This window comes from Pseudopodoces humilis, chromosome 5 (genome assembly GCF_049639895.1).
Source record: "Pseudopodoces humilis isolate 2021_Gansu_Grassland_sample_001 chromosome 5, ASM4963989v1, whole genome shotgun sequence".
Taxonomy (NCBI): Eukaryota; Metazoa; Chordata; class Aves; order Passeriformes; family Paridae; genus Pseudopodoces; species Pseudopodoces humilis.
This window is the reverse complement of record NC_142204.1, coordinates 58,708,302-58,724,636: the sequence shown is the minus strand read 5'-3', so window position 1 is coordinate 58,724,636 and position 16,335 is coordinate 58,708,302. Positions and strand designations below refer to the sequence as shown.

Sequence of the window (16,335 nt, the reverse complement as noted above, 5' to 3'; positions counted from 1 at the left end):
AATCTACACTGAAACTATTTACATTCCTTTCAGATAATTATTTAGGAATTACTATTAATAGCTCTAACACAATATTTCTACTCAACCATTGGCAAATTCTGGATGTTTGAAAAGCCTTGTTATGAAGTGAGGGGCTTCTGGTTGGGAAATGTTTAGTTTTTATGCTGAAGACAGATTTTATTTGTTGGAGACACCCAGCATAAAATAGGATTTTAAAGCAGGACTCATTGGTTTGAAACATCATCTGTACATTTGTTCTCTACCTATTCCTTTTTATTGCACTTTGCTGCTGAACATGCTTCTGGATTTTACTCCAGGTTGCTAGTTAAAAGGTATTCTGGTAGGGAATGCCAGCTGCTGTTTGGGTTATTTGGTACAAGTACTTCAGATGCTTGTAGCATTGAGATAATTGGAATATAAAAACAAAAGTGGCCCTTGAGCTAAAACATTATCTATCAAATGCTGGTGTTTGGAAAAACTGTGTTATTTAAATGGAAAAATGTTTGGGTCAGTGCTCTTCATTTTAAAAGTGCTTCAAAGAAGAAGATGGTATGGTGTTCAAACTTTAAATATACATCTGCTGAAGAAGCAAGCTTTCAGCTGTTTTCAGTCATTCTCTGGTCAGCTGAAGGGAACTGAAAGGAAAATACTCATGATCCCTGTTGAAAAAGCATGTTTGCTCCTAGCTGACAAAAGAGATAGGAAAGCAAAGGAGAAAAAAAATGCCAATGTGTACGAGAGAATTGTCAGTCTCTCATCAGTGTGCTTGGAGTATGAGGATAATTCCTGCAGCTTTTCTCTCTCCCTTGTGAAGTGCACGTTAGAGAGTCTTTTATTGCCCATAGGAGCCTGCTGCTAATTAGCTTTTCCAGCTGCTCATCTTCTTACAGGCAGATTGAGAGACGTCCATGCCTCACTCCTGGGGCCAGAGCACAGTCCTGCTCTGCTCATCCGAGAGCATCCGAGAGAGGCACGGCAGAGTGTGAGCGTGGAGGGAGCTGCTGCTGGGAGAGAGATGGGGATTGCCCCTTCTGTCCTGGAGCCCAGGAAAGGGAACTGCCTCATGCTGGGGAGCATGTGGATTTCTTTCATGAGGGGAAAATTTCCAATAGTTGTTTTTCACATTTATTTGGTTATTGACTCTGAAGTTTGAATTTAAATAAAAATAATTTAGGAAGACTGTCTCAGCAGATTCCTTTAGGCTTTTACACTGTGAAATGGATTTACTAAAATTAAGCTTTCTCTGTTTGGAGGGTGGAAAATATTTTGGAAAGACCCATGTGGTAGTGGATTTTTACTGATAAAGACCATTCAACAGGACCAAACACAGACCTCCGTACAGCAGCTTTTACATTTATCTCTAAACCACTTCTTATATATCTTTATTGCATAGCAGATAATTCATCAATAATCACAGCATTGGATACAGTAAAATTTTTGTGTCTTCCCTTCTTAGAAAAATGAAGTTTTTAGAATATTTTTTTTACTTTTGAGGGAAAATAAATCAACACATTTCTGCAGTAGCACTGTTGAATAACTCTATTTTTGATAAGTTTAAGTCGTAGAAATTGCTGTCTGTGTTTGCACCTGTGGTTCATTTCCTTGAGAAGGGAGGCAGTAACATCAATCTCTCACTGGCACAAGATGAACTGGAATTATTGATTCCTTTGATTTTTTTCCTTTAACTTGGCTCATTGGTTAGTACAGGCTAGGAGTAGGCAGTCTGTGAGGTGACAGGTCATACTTCTCAACAGCAGCACTTGGGGCATTTCTTCCTCCTTTCAGGATGTGCAGACTCCCTTTTGTCCTATAGCTTTCCACAGCTGTCACATTAGCTTTGCATAGACAATAGTAAGGGATGAGTTTGAGGTTCTGCATGATTACTGAATTCTTCAGACCTGTGATTTAGATGGGGTGTGTTTCTGTTTAGCATATTTTCTTGGAAAAATAACTATTGTTTAAAAACACTTATTTATGTAAAACTCTTTTTAGATGTCAGAGGCCATGAAAGATAGATATTACTTTGATTTCTGCTGTGTTCTTCGTCTTTCACATCCCAGACTATTGAGTTGCATATAACAATGAAGACATTGGTACCCAAAGTTCATAGATTTCATAAACTGGAGATAATGTAACCACTTACCATTTATGTATTTTACAAAATTCATTAGATTTGACATGGGTATTGCACCTGTGTGCACAAATCAAAGCAGAGCAACACTGTGTTAAGTGCTTGCTCTCACAAATCAGGCATGAAATAACTATCTTGTTTTAAGTGTTCTTAGACCATTAGGGCTCCATTTTCAGTTACAACATTAATGATTTGCAGTGAATTTTAGGGCTGATAGCAGAGGAATCTTCTTTGGAGAGCTCTGTTGGGTGATTTAATTCAGAGCCTCCCCAGTACGGCAGGGATGGGTGGGGATGTAGTTGCTTCCCCTTCTGAAACAGGTTTCTCTGAGCTTTTTAGGGCAGAGCTGTTGCCACCTACTGGAATCAGGGAAAACCTCTGTTTAAAAAATACTGTTCCATCATCTATTTAAATCAACGAATGCAAGATCTCAAGTATTGTCTGGTTAGATTTCAATTGTGATGGCAAACAGTTAAAATGACAGTAGTTAAAATGTAATATTTGTGTCTAAATTGCTGCTACAGTAAACAAATGTCACAGTTCAGTACTTAGATGGAAGGCTATGGTGGTCAAAATGTTTTTGTTAGAACTACTGAAATATAAACTTTATATGTATGTCAATAACTAGAAATTAAATAGAGCAGGAAAGTGCTAAAAAGGCATGCTATTGCATGTAATATTGATCTCTATTGTAAACTCCTTGTCCTTATGTGGTTTTTTTCTGTCTCAGATTCAGCAAGAAAAGCAAATTTAGAATGTTCACCCTTCCCTTTCCCTTTGTTTCAGTAAAAATTTCCCAGAGATTGATACTTTATTCTCTCTTCAGTACCTTCTTAAATAATGTGGTTTTAAGGCATTAACAGCACTATGGAAAATCATTTCTGCACAGTGTTGATTTGTCAGGGAGGCACAGGATCTGCTGCCTGGAATAAGCAATAAACTTTCTGTGAAGCCTCAGCAGTGTGCCTGCAGCCACAGAGCAGACCCAGGTTGTGTTGGAACTGTGTCACCACATCCCATCTGTGGTTTGAGTTTGGGGTTTGGGTGGGATTTGCTTTGCTTTTCTCAATTGAACTATAAAGGCTTGTCATTCCTTGCTAACTTCATATACCAGGTTTCAGCATGAAAGTACAGTTTTTACGGTACCTCTGTACGTCTAAAACCTTGGGGTAGTTAAAAGCAATACTTTTTTTTCTCTTTATTGTTTTCTAAAGTGTTTGGAAGCATTCAGAAAAAAAACTGTGGTAATATAGTACCTATGTCATTTGGAGGGTGAACTTCCAGTGAATATTTGTGCTGAGTTACCTTGATACTTAGTTCCAACAACCACCTTGATTTCTTTGGTCTTTAATTACCACAGTCTTGGAAATGCTTTTGACAGTTGTAACTCAAGGAATGCTTTTGACATGGTGACATTCCTTTGACACTACCACTGGCACATGGACAGCAAAAGCATCAATAAAGGTTACTTGCAAGTTTAAGTAAGAATAGGAGGTCTGGATGGAATTTGTTTAAATCAACTTCAGATGTCTAAAATTGTGACCTTGAGCTGTCTTGTAGTTCCTTGACTAATGGAGTAGAAAAGGTTCATTTTTGTTCCTTTGCAGCTGGTCTTTGCCTGTGTTTAAGAGAATAGACTTTCTTATGCCATGCCAGCAGTTCTTAAAGCTGTTCTGTTCATATTTCTTCAGTTAATATTAAAATATTGATATTATTATTGAGCCCTACACTTGTCCCTTCCTACCAGCATTCATTGGAGCAATCTGTCTTTATATAGTATACAAAAGAGGCATCTCCTGGGAGAACTGATATTTCTGCAGTGATTAGGTAGCTGGTTGATACTTCTGTTATAACCAAAAGAACTTTGGAAATATAATTACTAAGAAAATGGAATGTAAATTTAGGTGAAAAAACAAATGAGATGAAACATCAGGTGGATATTCATTTTACAGTAAACCTGCAGGAAATTCCAAAGTGCTGCATTTGACAACATAACCTTCAGACCAGTTTGTTTCAGTAATTTTGAGACTCAATGCTTTTAAATCTGGCAAGACAAGCTAGAAGTTCTCCTATCCTATTGCCCCAGTTCTGTCAGTAGTTTGATTGCAGTCTGGTGCTCCATCCATAAGCTCTCAAACATGTCAGAGTAGAAATGACCCAGAACTTCCACCAAAAACACCAGGAGCAGCAGTACAGCCCCAGTTCAGGGAAAGACCAGGAGCACTGAGGTAGAGCAAGGGGTCTGCACACAAGTGACATTCTTACTTGAGCTAGTCTATCATGGGTGTTCAATGCCAGTCTGTCTTTAACAAAAAATACTTGAATCTCCTATATCTATAAGCATTTTTGTCCTGAAAGAACTCCAACAGAATGAAGCCTGCCTGCTGGTTGGCAGGAATACAGTGGCTAAATCTGTCTGGTTTTTGCTAGAAAACCTTAAGCAGCACAAGTCAGATCCAGCATCCCCCAAGGTGACTGAAGACACTTTCCAGTTGGTGCTCATCTCTGAAATTCCCTGAAGGTTTGTCTTTCAGAAGAAATGGCCAAATCATTAATGAGCACTCCCTTCTTTCAGAGAAGCAGGGAAAGCTGGCAATGACTGGATGAACCCAGACTGGATGTGCATGGTCACTGCTGAAACTGATTGTTCCAAAAGTGAGCTATTTCTGTATAACCACAGAAAAGCCACTAAACAATCTTCAAAGCACATTCCGGGGTCACAGGGAGTCCACAAGCCTTTCTCAGCCATGGTGGCTGCCTGTAGGGAAACAATAGTTCATTCTGTTTCCAGAATTGTCTCTGTGATACCTTTTTGCTGGTTGTCATGCAGAGACAGTTTTGTGCTTATACTTTAAATTTGTGAAATTGCATCTATTTCACAAGCAGTTAAATGTTCCCATATGCAATTTCTTGCAAGGGTTTGCCATGTGCCTGTGCCCTTACTGTGGCATGAGATGTTTCTTTGTGCTTGATTGCAGTGAACACGATTAAATGGAGCTTTTGTGGCAGCCACCAAGGTGGTGGGAGCAGGAATTCTCATGTCCCACTGGCCCCTCTGTGTCCAAGTCACATCACTGAGCCATGGCCCCATCACACACATCACATCTCCATCCAGACCTGTACCTGTACATGAATACATGAGTATGAAAGTGTTGTAGCACCAAAACTGTGTGTCTTTCCTTCTAGCACATCATGGAGTTTATTCTACTCCGTTTGCTAGAATGCAGTGGGTTTCTTTCATTTTTTATATTTCTGTCATACTAAAATACCTATTGATCATGGCAAAGGCTTCAAAATATTAAGTAATATCAGTTCCATCATACTTACTCAAATTTCTAAACATTCTTTGCTGATCTGCTCTTCCAGGAAGTTCTTCAATAGTTGATAATACCAGAAAGAAAGAAATAGTGAGAACTGTAGCATTTAACTAAAGTCTTCCAGTATGAGAACTGACCTGTTTCTTGATCTCTTACTGGATCTTTCTTACTTTGAGGATTGGCTGAGACTTTAAAAACAGCACTGGAGGCTGGGAAGCTTCATGGCTTACTGAGGGCACTGTGCTGGAGCCCACCTTTTATAAAGTCATTGGGATTCTCAAGCACATCATTAGTTTGGAAGCTACAATAAATAGTAGAACTTGTCTTGAAAGAGAATAAAAGATTTAGGGTTAGTAAAGTTGTTCAAAGCCATGAACAAATAAAAGTTTTGTGATGAGAGGTGAAATCTCAGTGGACCACTGGGCACAATTGCTTGTAGAGCCACAAACCTTAGCAACAGGATAGACTGAGGGGACAAACCTAATATTTATATGCATACTAAGAATATTTCAGTAAGAACTGTCAGACAGTTTAGTGGTTCTGAAACACTCTGTGGTTATTTTAAATTTTTTGAATCAGTGTATTCTACATATGAAAAAGCAGGGAAAGTTAGTGAAGGTCTCAGTCTCTAAAGTACACAGATGTAAGTTTTCTGCAAACCATTGGAATGTGTCCTTGACAGGGGGAAAAGGGCAGAAATCTTACATTGCTTGCTGTAGCCTTCTGAGTCTTACCTGCAATGATTCACTCTTTCATTGTTGCTTTTTCACAGACTTTTTTAGCTTGTAAATACACAGAATTTTGTTTCAAGCTGCAAAAATATATTCTTTTGTCTTCTCATGAAAATACAGCTGTGGGCTTTGCTTCTCCTTAAGCATTACCTTGCTGTAACTTTAACCTTGTAGATGTCAAATTCCAGTGAAACTTTCTCTGATGTTTTTGTGAAATATTTTCTGCCACTAAATATCAGCATATCAAGCTACTGAATCATATTTGAATTTACAAATCCTCAGAATATATACTTTAAAAAAAAAATCACTATATTGGAAAAAAAGAGGTATCTTTATGAAAAATCTCTCAAGAAATAATTACCAGATTTTGCTCTTGTTTATTTGTTGTATACACAATTATTTTATTCTCCATCTTGTAACTATCACTCACTGCTGTTGATATCACTGAATTTTTCAGTTATAAACCTCAAAATAGTCTTCTGGCTGTACATAATAAACCCACTTTTTTCATGCCTTCTTAACTGGAGAATACCTAATTCTTGCAGCTACAATTTCAACCTGTCAGGCCCTTAGCTGGTGTTAACCAAGTTTTTTCTGCCAGCTGTTTGTTGAGTGTACTCTTAGACTTGGGTATAAATGGATGTAGATGGAGCCTCCATGCACTCAGTTTGTGCATTAATATATTTAGGTATTTGAGGATTTTATCAAAATAATTTTATTAGATGCTAATTTTGTTTAAATATACATAAATATGCTTTTAGATCCTTTTCAAGAAAAGAGTGCAAAAAGATCTTTTTTGCAAAATCAAGGCAAAATATTTATGATCTTTCTGTTCCTTTGTTTTGTCATCTGCTTCATGTCTTTGTTGAAAATTGGAGCAGTTTTGAAGCATTTCACCAAAAAATGAAAGCCACATTCCTTCTTCTGTTTTCTCTCAGCTGAACAGCTGATTTTGTACCCGAAAGTGTCCAATGTTGAAAAGAAATACAAAATACTGTATTTTGAAACTGTGACCTGTTACCTAGTGATTGAAGTAGTTGAAATGATCACAGGCGGGAATGCATGAAGGACAGTGACATTCAGCTAAGATGCTTATGCTCAAAACTAATTAAGTTTTTGCATTTTGATCAGCTTTTAATTTGAATTCTGCCCATTAAAATTCTGTACTTATGACTATTAGGTATTTGTTAAGTGAACAGTTGATTATGTTTCATACTTGTATGACCTCAGAAGTTCCTGGGCTATTAATATAATATTTGAATTATTTATGATTATGAAATAATACAATTTAATTATTACTAGTTAATTCTAATTTATACTGGGGTAAACCAAGTGTGTCCATTTAGAATCAGAATTAGGATTAAGATAGGCCACTGTAGAGCACAGAGACATCAGATGTTTCCTGACACTTTTTGTGACCATCTGATACTTTGGAAAAGTAGGAGAAAGTTTGGAAAGAAAAATAAGTCAATCTCTGTAGTGTGATCAAGAAAATTGTATCTCCTACAACAAAAACCCGGTATATATTTATTTTTGCTCACAGTTTTTGAGTGCACTGTCAGCTGCTATGAAGTCTGAAATGGTTGGGCTTTAACACTGGGTAAACATTATTCTGCATTTTCCTGGTTTGAGTCCATTTCTCAAGGTAAGGAGTGTACAAAAGATGGTGGAGAAGGCTGTTGGACAGAGTTCTGGCAGTAGCAGAGATTTGTCTCTCTCCCCTCCTGGTTGATGTGATGAAGAATGAAGCTTGAAACCCTCAGGGCGTGACAGCAGAGTGGGGAATTGTAGCTGACAGCTTGGAGGTAGCCATGAGGACTTGCAAGGTGCCTGTATAGGATTAAAGAAGTCTGAGGGAAATCCCAAACTGAAGATCTTTCACTGGGAGATTAGAGTTATCTCATCCTACCAAAGGTGCTTGCTCAGCCCCACGGCTCAGGAGTGTCCAGCTGGCACTGTCAGACAGGTTGGTTCCTTCCTTTGGCAACAGACACAGCAACTGTGTTGTCCACGCTTCAGAAACCACTAATAGGTGATTACAAAAGTACTGAAATGTCCAGATCAGCAAACAGTTAAGAACCCCTTTGATGTGATTAATTTTGGGCAACTGTTTGCCATGGAGGAAAATTGCTCGTTTCCAGGCTGTTGCTCAGTCTATTCAGACTGAATAACAGCTCCAGCAATCTATTTATTGGGCAGATTCTGATGCAGTTGTAAAACTGAAATTTTTCAGCTTGTGAAAGTGTTTGAATTTAAACCTAAAGATTCTTAGGTAAATAACTAAATAATAATACTAAAAAATTATGTTCATCTGTGATCAGGTAGCCAGGACAGAGGTAAATCAGAAGAGTGTGCTAAGTCTCTTGCAGGTGTGTGTTCTGACATGACTGAGAATCACAGAATCATTTAGATCAGAAAAGGCTTAGATCATCAGGTCTGTAGTTATAATGGATAGATCCTATAGTGGGGGACGGTCAGTATGATAAAGACTTTTTCCATCACTTGCAGATGCACCAGTCATTTGCTGAGCTGCAGTTTGCTTTCTTTGCTGTGAACTAAACTATTTTTACAGGTTTTTGAAACATATGCTAGTATTTTTAAAGGTCTTTCCCAGTTATAGCAAAAGGCTTCAATAAGTGTCCCAAAACTCTGTGTTTTATGCAATGAAGGTTAAGCAATGTGTAGCTGAATCCCATGAAGATTTGGCAATAGTTTTTCAGTGCTGCATTTGTTTGTCCTTTTCTGGTTGTCTGGGGATTTGGGGTTTTTTTTTGTTTTGGTTTGGGGTTGTTTTGGGTTTTTTTTTTTGTTTTTCAGTTGCCGTCATGTGGTGTAAGAAGCTTCATCTGCATATTTTTAGGTAACATCTGGTTTAATGGATGAATTATTTCTCTCTGTAAACTACAAAGTTAAAGTGATAAATGCAGACTTCTCCAGAGATGTGTGGAGTTTCTGAGGTGTGGACAACAGTAGCTAGGGAACTTTGAGAACGCCTAGAAATTCTTGATTCAGACATTAGTCAGGTTTAAAGCAATCTGTTTGCCTTCAGGCCGAGTTGCAGTTCACTTGATGCTTTAGACAGCATCTTACCTCATGTATAAAACAGGAGCAAGGGTTTTTCTTTAAAACAGAATATGCTGATTTATAGTGAAACTATACCTCATGGTTTAACTGTTTCTTACGGGTTGTGCTAATGTAACTATTTTGGATGTACATGGGTGGATTTGAGAGGCCACTTGATGGACAGGGTAGAGGCGGTTTCCAAAGTTCTCCTTAGTTACATGTCTGACTACCACTAAGTTATTATACAGTTCATCTGGTACCTTGCTAAATTTTGCCCTCTAAGGTAGCTGGGGGCTTGTTCAGACAACTAAATATCTTTAGCAGAAGAAGAGGGGCTTGAACTTATGACAACTAATCCAAATGTTGAGATTCAGATTCTTCTACAAGATGAGTAATTGCATGTGGATAAATAATCTTAGTTGTTCCCAAGCATCATCCACAAAAACCTTCCTCCATCCAAACAGCAGCTACTCTAAATTATGTCTCTTTTGTTCTCTGTCATTACAGATTTCAGATGAAAACATGAGTTAATAAACTTGGCATCAATTGATATTCTTCAGTGGATTGCCATGATATAAAAGTCAGCACTCTACACGGGAGACTTTAAAAATCTCCTTGAAGGAGATTTTTAATAAATCAAATATATTTGTGTTACACTCAAGACTTAAATTGGCAAATTGTAGATTATCATTATCCTGATAATCCAGGCACAAAAGGTTGGCATAAGAGCAGTGCTTATGTAGTTTTACTTGTGTTAGAACAAAGAAATGGTGGATTAGTGAAACTGTGAATTAATTATAAAATCTTCCTGTGCTATCAGCACCTGATGTTAAAGTTTATCTCAGAGCAGAATGTGTAATTTTGAAATATTCTTGTTCTAACAAGCATTTTACAGAGATGGATGATCACATTAGTGTTTATCTTCAGAAGTAATTTCCTTTGCCTGACTTGATTTGAATTTTGACCTTTTAAGATTTTTGATCTAAATCCATTTGTGATGCTTCTGAAGGGCTTAAAAGACGAGAAATCAGCAGCTTTCATATTAAAAATACATGAACTGTTCGCAATGAAACAATTCATGCAAAAGCTGTATCTTTAGGGCTAGACATTCCTCACTGTACAGCAAAGCAAAAATTAATGGATATTTGAGAAGAAAATCAAGCTGGTCTCTGTCTTGTGCCTGTGCTATGTCTTGCCCAGAAATTCCTCACACAGGGGTTTTCAGTGTTGTGCTTCAGAATTATTAAAGCCAGAATAGCTTGAGTGTTAGGAAAATTTACATTATCAAGGAAATGGTTTTATCCTGTTTCATCTTCCTCTTATTTGCAATAATATTCTAAACTCCCCACACCGACTCTTTTCTTACCTTCTTTTATGTGCCATATGAAGGTAATTTAGGGAGATGGGGAGCAAAGCTTTAGTCCTTTTGAGCTTCAGACCATATCTGATAGAGGATGGATTCTGTGATTTTGAAACTATATAGTGCTTGTCATTTGAAAATCTACCAATCTTCTCATTTATTTCCAGTCAGTTGAATTTCTTGCATCAATTGTTGGTAGGTGATTTCACTAATTAGAACTGATGTGCATCTTAAGTAGCCTGTAGAAAACTCATAGCCAAAAAAAATCACAGTAAAGGTTTTCAGTATAGCATTTTCATGTTTTTGGTTTGGCAATGATTTCAGAGGCTATGATGTGACGTGTCTTCACTGGTTGTACCAATGTGACTATTACCCAGCATATTGGTACACACAAATGCTTTGCACCAGTACCTTACTGCATCATTTCACTTGTACCATTTACAGGGAATTACCTGGATGGTCACTCAAAGTGTAGTCAACACCTTAATGACCAAGTGAACACCAGTGACAAGTGGCATTCCTCAGGGGTCAGTACTGGAACTGGTGCTGTTTAAGATCTTTGACCACATGGACAGTGGGATTGAGAGCACCCTCAGCAAGTTTGCAGACAACACCAAGCTCTGTGGTTCTGTCACACACTGGAGAGAAGGGATGCCATCCAGAGGAGCCTGGACAGGCTTGAGAGCTGGGCCCTTGTGAAGCTCATAGAACCATAGAATCATCCAGGTTGGAAGAGCCCTTTAAGATCGAGCCTGACATCAGCACTACCACGGTAACCACTGAAGGATGTCACCCAGCACCAGCCTCTTAAACTCCTCCAGGGGTGGTGACTTCAACACTCTCTGGCAACCAATTCCAATGCCTGACCACCCTACCAGGGAAAAAAAACTTCTTCTAATACTTAACCTGAATCTCCCCTGTCTCAGCTTAGGACCATTTCCTCTGGTCCTCTTACTTCAGTCACTGTAGAAGAGACCATCCCTCATCTAACTAAAATCTCTTTTTGGGTAGTGGCAGACAGCAATGAGATTCCCCCGACCCTCCTCAAGACTAAACAAACCCAGCTCCCTCAGGCATTACTCATAAGATCTATTTCCTAAACCATTCATGAGCCTTGTTGCCCTTGGCTGGACATGGTCCAGCACCTCAGTGTCTTATTTAAAGTGATGATCCCAGAACTGAACACAGGATTCGAGGTGCAGTACACTGCTGAGTACAGTGGGATGATCACTGCCCTGGTCCTGCTGGCCACAATATTCTTGATACAGGCCAAGATGCCATTGGCCTTCTTGGCCACCTGGGCACACACACTGGCTCACATTGAGCCCACTGTCAACCAGCACACACACCCAAGTCTCGTTCTGTCGAACAGCTCCTGAGCCACTCCTGCCCCAGCCTGTAGCACTCCATGGGACTCAAGTGCAGGACCCAGCATTTGGCCTTATTGAACCTCCTGCAGTTTTCTCCTCAGCCCATTGATCAGGTCTGTCCAGGTCTCTCTGCAGAGCTTTCCTATACTCAAGCAGATCAACACTCCCACCCAACTTGGTGTTGTCTTCAAATTACTGAGGGTGCACTCAATTCCCACATCCAAATCATCAACAGGGATGCTAACAAGCTGTGGAACAGGCTGCCCAGAGAAACTGTGGATGCCCCATCCCTGGAAATGTTCAGGGACAGTTTAGATAGGGCTCTGAGTAACCTGGTCTACTGAAAGGTGTCCCTGCCCATGGAAGGCAGAGTTTGGAACTTGATGATCTTTAAGGTCCCTTTCAGATCACACCATTCCATGATTCTTTGATTTTCTTCTGTGTTGCAACTTATGAAGCAATGGGTAGCTGCTCCTCTGCTTCCATCATATATGCTCCCTTCATGCAGGACAAAATTCCGAATTTTGTCTGGTAATAAACTGTATGCTAATTATAAATATGTTCTTCAGCAAAATAATACAGTGCTACAGTAGTAGAATTAGCACAGTGATAGAGCTTGAACAAATCTTGAAGGAGTGTTATTTTTTTAACATTCCCAGCACTGCAAAATGCCAGCAAATGCAGATGTCTTTGCTTTTACTATGTGTACCATGCTGGTTCACAACTGAAGGATAAGCGAAGCACAGTTTATTACTGGCAGGTTTCTATTTAATCTAGTCTCAAGTGCTGTTTTTCCCATTTCATTGCACTGAATCTGCTTTTCTGCAACAAAATTTCCTCTCTGCTAGGGGCAGACAGTGAAGAATAGATGAGTGGCCTCACTCACAGGAGGCTTTGGAGACATCTGGTTTTCACCTGTATCATTTGTGTTCCACTCCGTCAAAAGCAGGATACAACTGGGGAAAGATGGCAAGGGAAGGAAACACACTGACCTGCCTGCAATTGTGTCTGCATGAATCAGCATGTTGGTTTGTGCTCGTGGAGATGGACGCAGGATAATAAACCAAGAATGTCTTTGTTTACAGTTTTGTTTGAGAGAAAGCATGAGGCCCTCTCTGCAGAGCTGCCAATCTGGCTGGGCAGAATGGAGAAATTCATCTCAGCAAGATGCTTAAAAGTGCTCATCAGCTTGTATTCATTACAAACACCTGCAAATGAAATTCGCATAACAGCAAAAGAAGCAAAATTGATGATGTTAAAGCAGTGTGAAATCGAGCACTCCTATGTTCTTGCAGTGGGCCAGTCTGAATCCAGGCACAAAGGACATGTCTTTAAGAGGGATGTTCAGCTGATCTGTTTTCCACCAAATGTTTTCCACCTCAAGAGTGAAAATGAATCAATGCCCTGGATGAGATGGCCTTTCCAGGGGAACTCAGCGAGGCAGAGCTGTGAAAGGGTGGGAAGGAGCACACCGGCACTGGCTGTATTGCTGACCCCAAATTAAGGGCTCACCATTTCTCCACTTGTTCAGGTGCTGCTCAAGTGCAAACTGAAACGGCACATCTTACAGGTTACTGCCATTAGGGTTTTACCAAGGTTCAGACATGCATTTTTCCAGTACTTGTAGGGTTAATGTCTCTCTTTTAAATATTTTGGAGCTTTGGATTTCCAGCTATCCTGAAATTGGGTCTGGGACTTCACCATGATATCTTGCTTTAAATGTTGTCCTTTCATCAATGATGAGATAGGGAAGATTTCTGCCCCAGGAGTGCTGGTGGATTGGTCATCAGTGCTTAGCACATTGCTGTTCAACTCTGAAGCATTGCAGAGTGGCTGTTACTCCACCATCCACAACTTGTTGCCCTCCTATTGCCATTGCAGGCATCGTCATTCTGGTTTCTCTACTTGTCAAGAGGGTCACATCCTTCATATAAGTGCTCAACTGATCTGGAAATCATAACCCAGGCAGATGTTCAGCTCTCTATGATTTCTTCTTTGCAAGTAAATAACATTGTTTGATTAACATATGAAAGAGTAGAGTCTGCTTAAGTCTTCTCTCCAGAAAGTATAGTATTTTTAATCTCTAGCAACTGATGTGGTGGCAGCTGAAGAGTTTCACAAGTTACATTTATGACTTGTTTCCTCTAAACAAACATTAATTAAAAAAAAATTATAACAAAAAATAAAGTTGCCAGTATGCCTTTAAAAAATGTTATATTGTTGGCAGTCAGAGGGAAATACCTGATCTTACACCTATTCCTTGAAATATTGGAAATTGTTGAAATATTCTGTGAAATACACAATTCCCACATGGTCTTTGCAATAGAGACATAGAGACATGTATTCTTTCAGTAGCTAATTACAAGCACTACCTCCTCCTAAACTATTTCACTGTGTAGGAAGGAAATGCACCCCTCTTTTCTTTGTAACTTCACGTGACCTTGGCACACTCCATAGACATTGCTGTTTACACCTGAAGTATGCCTCATGTAGTTGGTTCAGCAGTGATGTAAGGACTAACTTCCCTCTGACCTTACATCCTTGTGTGAAGCATCTTTAGCTCAAAGTCCTGCTGCTGCAGCTGGTTTTGCATTGTGTGATATTCCTGTAAATTAGTCTTGATGGCTTTGGTATCACCATTTTTGTACTAACTACTGGCTGTTTGAAGGAGATCTGTAAATTCAGGGCAAGTGTTTAAATTCAGGAATGTTCTGCTGAATACTCTTCCTAAGACTAGGCTTAAGAAAAAAATACGTTTCTGAGTGTAGAACTTTGCTCAAAGATCTTGATAAATTTACAGGGATTAAGGGTTTTTATCTTACATGTACATTAGCCATCTTTTATTAGGACATTATTTGCCATGTTTATATTGCAATGTCAACTATTGCCTTGAAAATTCTTTAATAAAATGGAATTTTGTTGATTTTCAGGTGTTCAAATGAAACCGTATTCAAAAAGGAAGATTTATTTTGGGCATACAATTTCTGTCCCACTCCGTACTCTTGGACAGCACTTCTGGGCCTTATTTTGTATTTGGTTTTCTTTGCACCTGGTAAGAAAATACTTGTTTTCCCATATAAGTTTAAAATGTCAAATAGTGAAGCTACATGTTAAATTTATTTTAGAGTTCAGCCATTAAATTCAGATTAATCCTTTTATTCCCAATTCTTAGGGATGGGTCCTATGCCCTGGACTGTCAATTCTGAAATCTATCCACTTTGGGCTAGAAGTACAGGAAATGCATGTTCTTCTGGAGTCAACTGGGTTTTCAATGTGCTTGTGTCACTGACATTTCTGCATGCAGCTGAATATCTGACATACTATGGTAAGTAACAGTACATGTCCATATGTGCAGTACTGCCACTGGCACAGAGATTTTCTCTGGATTCTGGGTCCCTCCACTGGTTTTGCTATGAAGTGTCAAAGCAATGTTCTCAACCCACCGTGGTTTCATAGGACTAGAGATCTGAAACAACCTGCTTGGATCATAGAGTTTGGTCCGGATTTCATAAGAAACATTTCTTTTTGTCCTTAACTGAGAACCTACACAGTTGATTAAAACAGAGAAGCTGGAAAAAAACCCACTTTTGATTTAATGAAATAATGCTGACTCCCACTTAAGGTGACAGCATCTGCAGTTTTCCAGTTTATGGTGACATCCAAGGCCAGTGTCAGATGGTATTTGCAGAAATACAGCTATTGATAAAGTACTATCTGTGGGAACCTGTGGAGTGTTTGTCAGGTTATTGTTCATCCACTCCAGTATAAGTCATTTAAATCACATTAATCTACCAGGGAGTTGATGTGACCTTCACATCCTTACTGGTGCAGAGCCTTACAGCTCTACTTGTTATTCCTTTGAGCCATCAGTGTAGCAACACGAGGTAAATGTTTGTTGGTCCTTTGCTACCTGCTCTGCCCCTCTGTGTATGATGGATTGTGGGCAGGAACAAGCTCTTTCTCAGTATTAATTGTCACCACAAAGCACTTTTAAATAATAATTAGGTGTAAAAGTCACAAACATTATTTTAATCCTGACTCATTTCTTTTGCTAGAGCATTTAATTTTGAGGACTTGTCTTAATGTGTCCTTCACTGTCAAGACAAACCAAGAAAGCTCTTTCCTGTCACATCTGCTTTTTATATTTGGGCATGTGATTGTCTAATTGCTGTTTATTTTAAGACCAGAGCGACTTGCCCAGAAAGGATGTGTATTATCTTTCACGTGAATTGGAATTGCCTTTGTCAATTTACTTTGCTGAGGAATGAGGTAATAAAGAGTCCTTCTCCCACACCTACAGCCCCACAGCTCATTCATTACACAGAAGTAACTCTGTCACTCCAGCCTTTGCTTTTACACTCTC

The 16,335-nt window shown here is 39.1% G+C and overlaps 1 protein-coding gene across 2 annotated transcripts in view; it reads left to right on the top strand.

Moving 5' to 3' along the window:
• Positions 1-16,335, top strand: part of SLC2A13 (solute carrier family 2 member 13) — a 146,482-nt gene that overhangs the window by 123,679 nt on the left and 6,468 nt on the right. For both annotated transcript variants that reach the window (XM_088055244.1, XM_005519191.3), the window contains exons 8-9: positions 14,903-15,024; positions 15,145-15,297. In XM_088055244.1, coding sequence (XP_087911370.1) covers positions 14,903-15,024; positions 15,145-15,297 — 275 coding nt within the window. The remainder of the gene's footprint in view (positions 1-14,902; positions 15,025-15,144; positions 15,298-16,335) is intronic.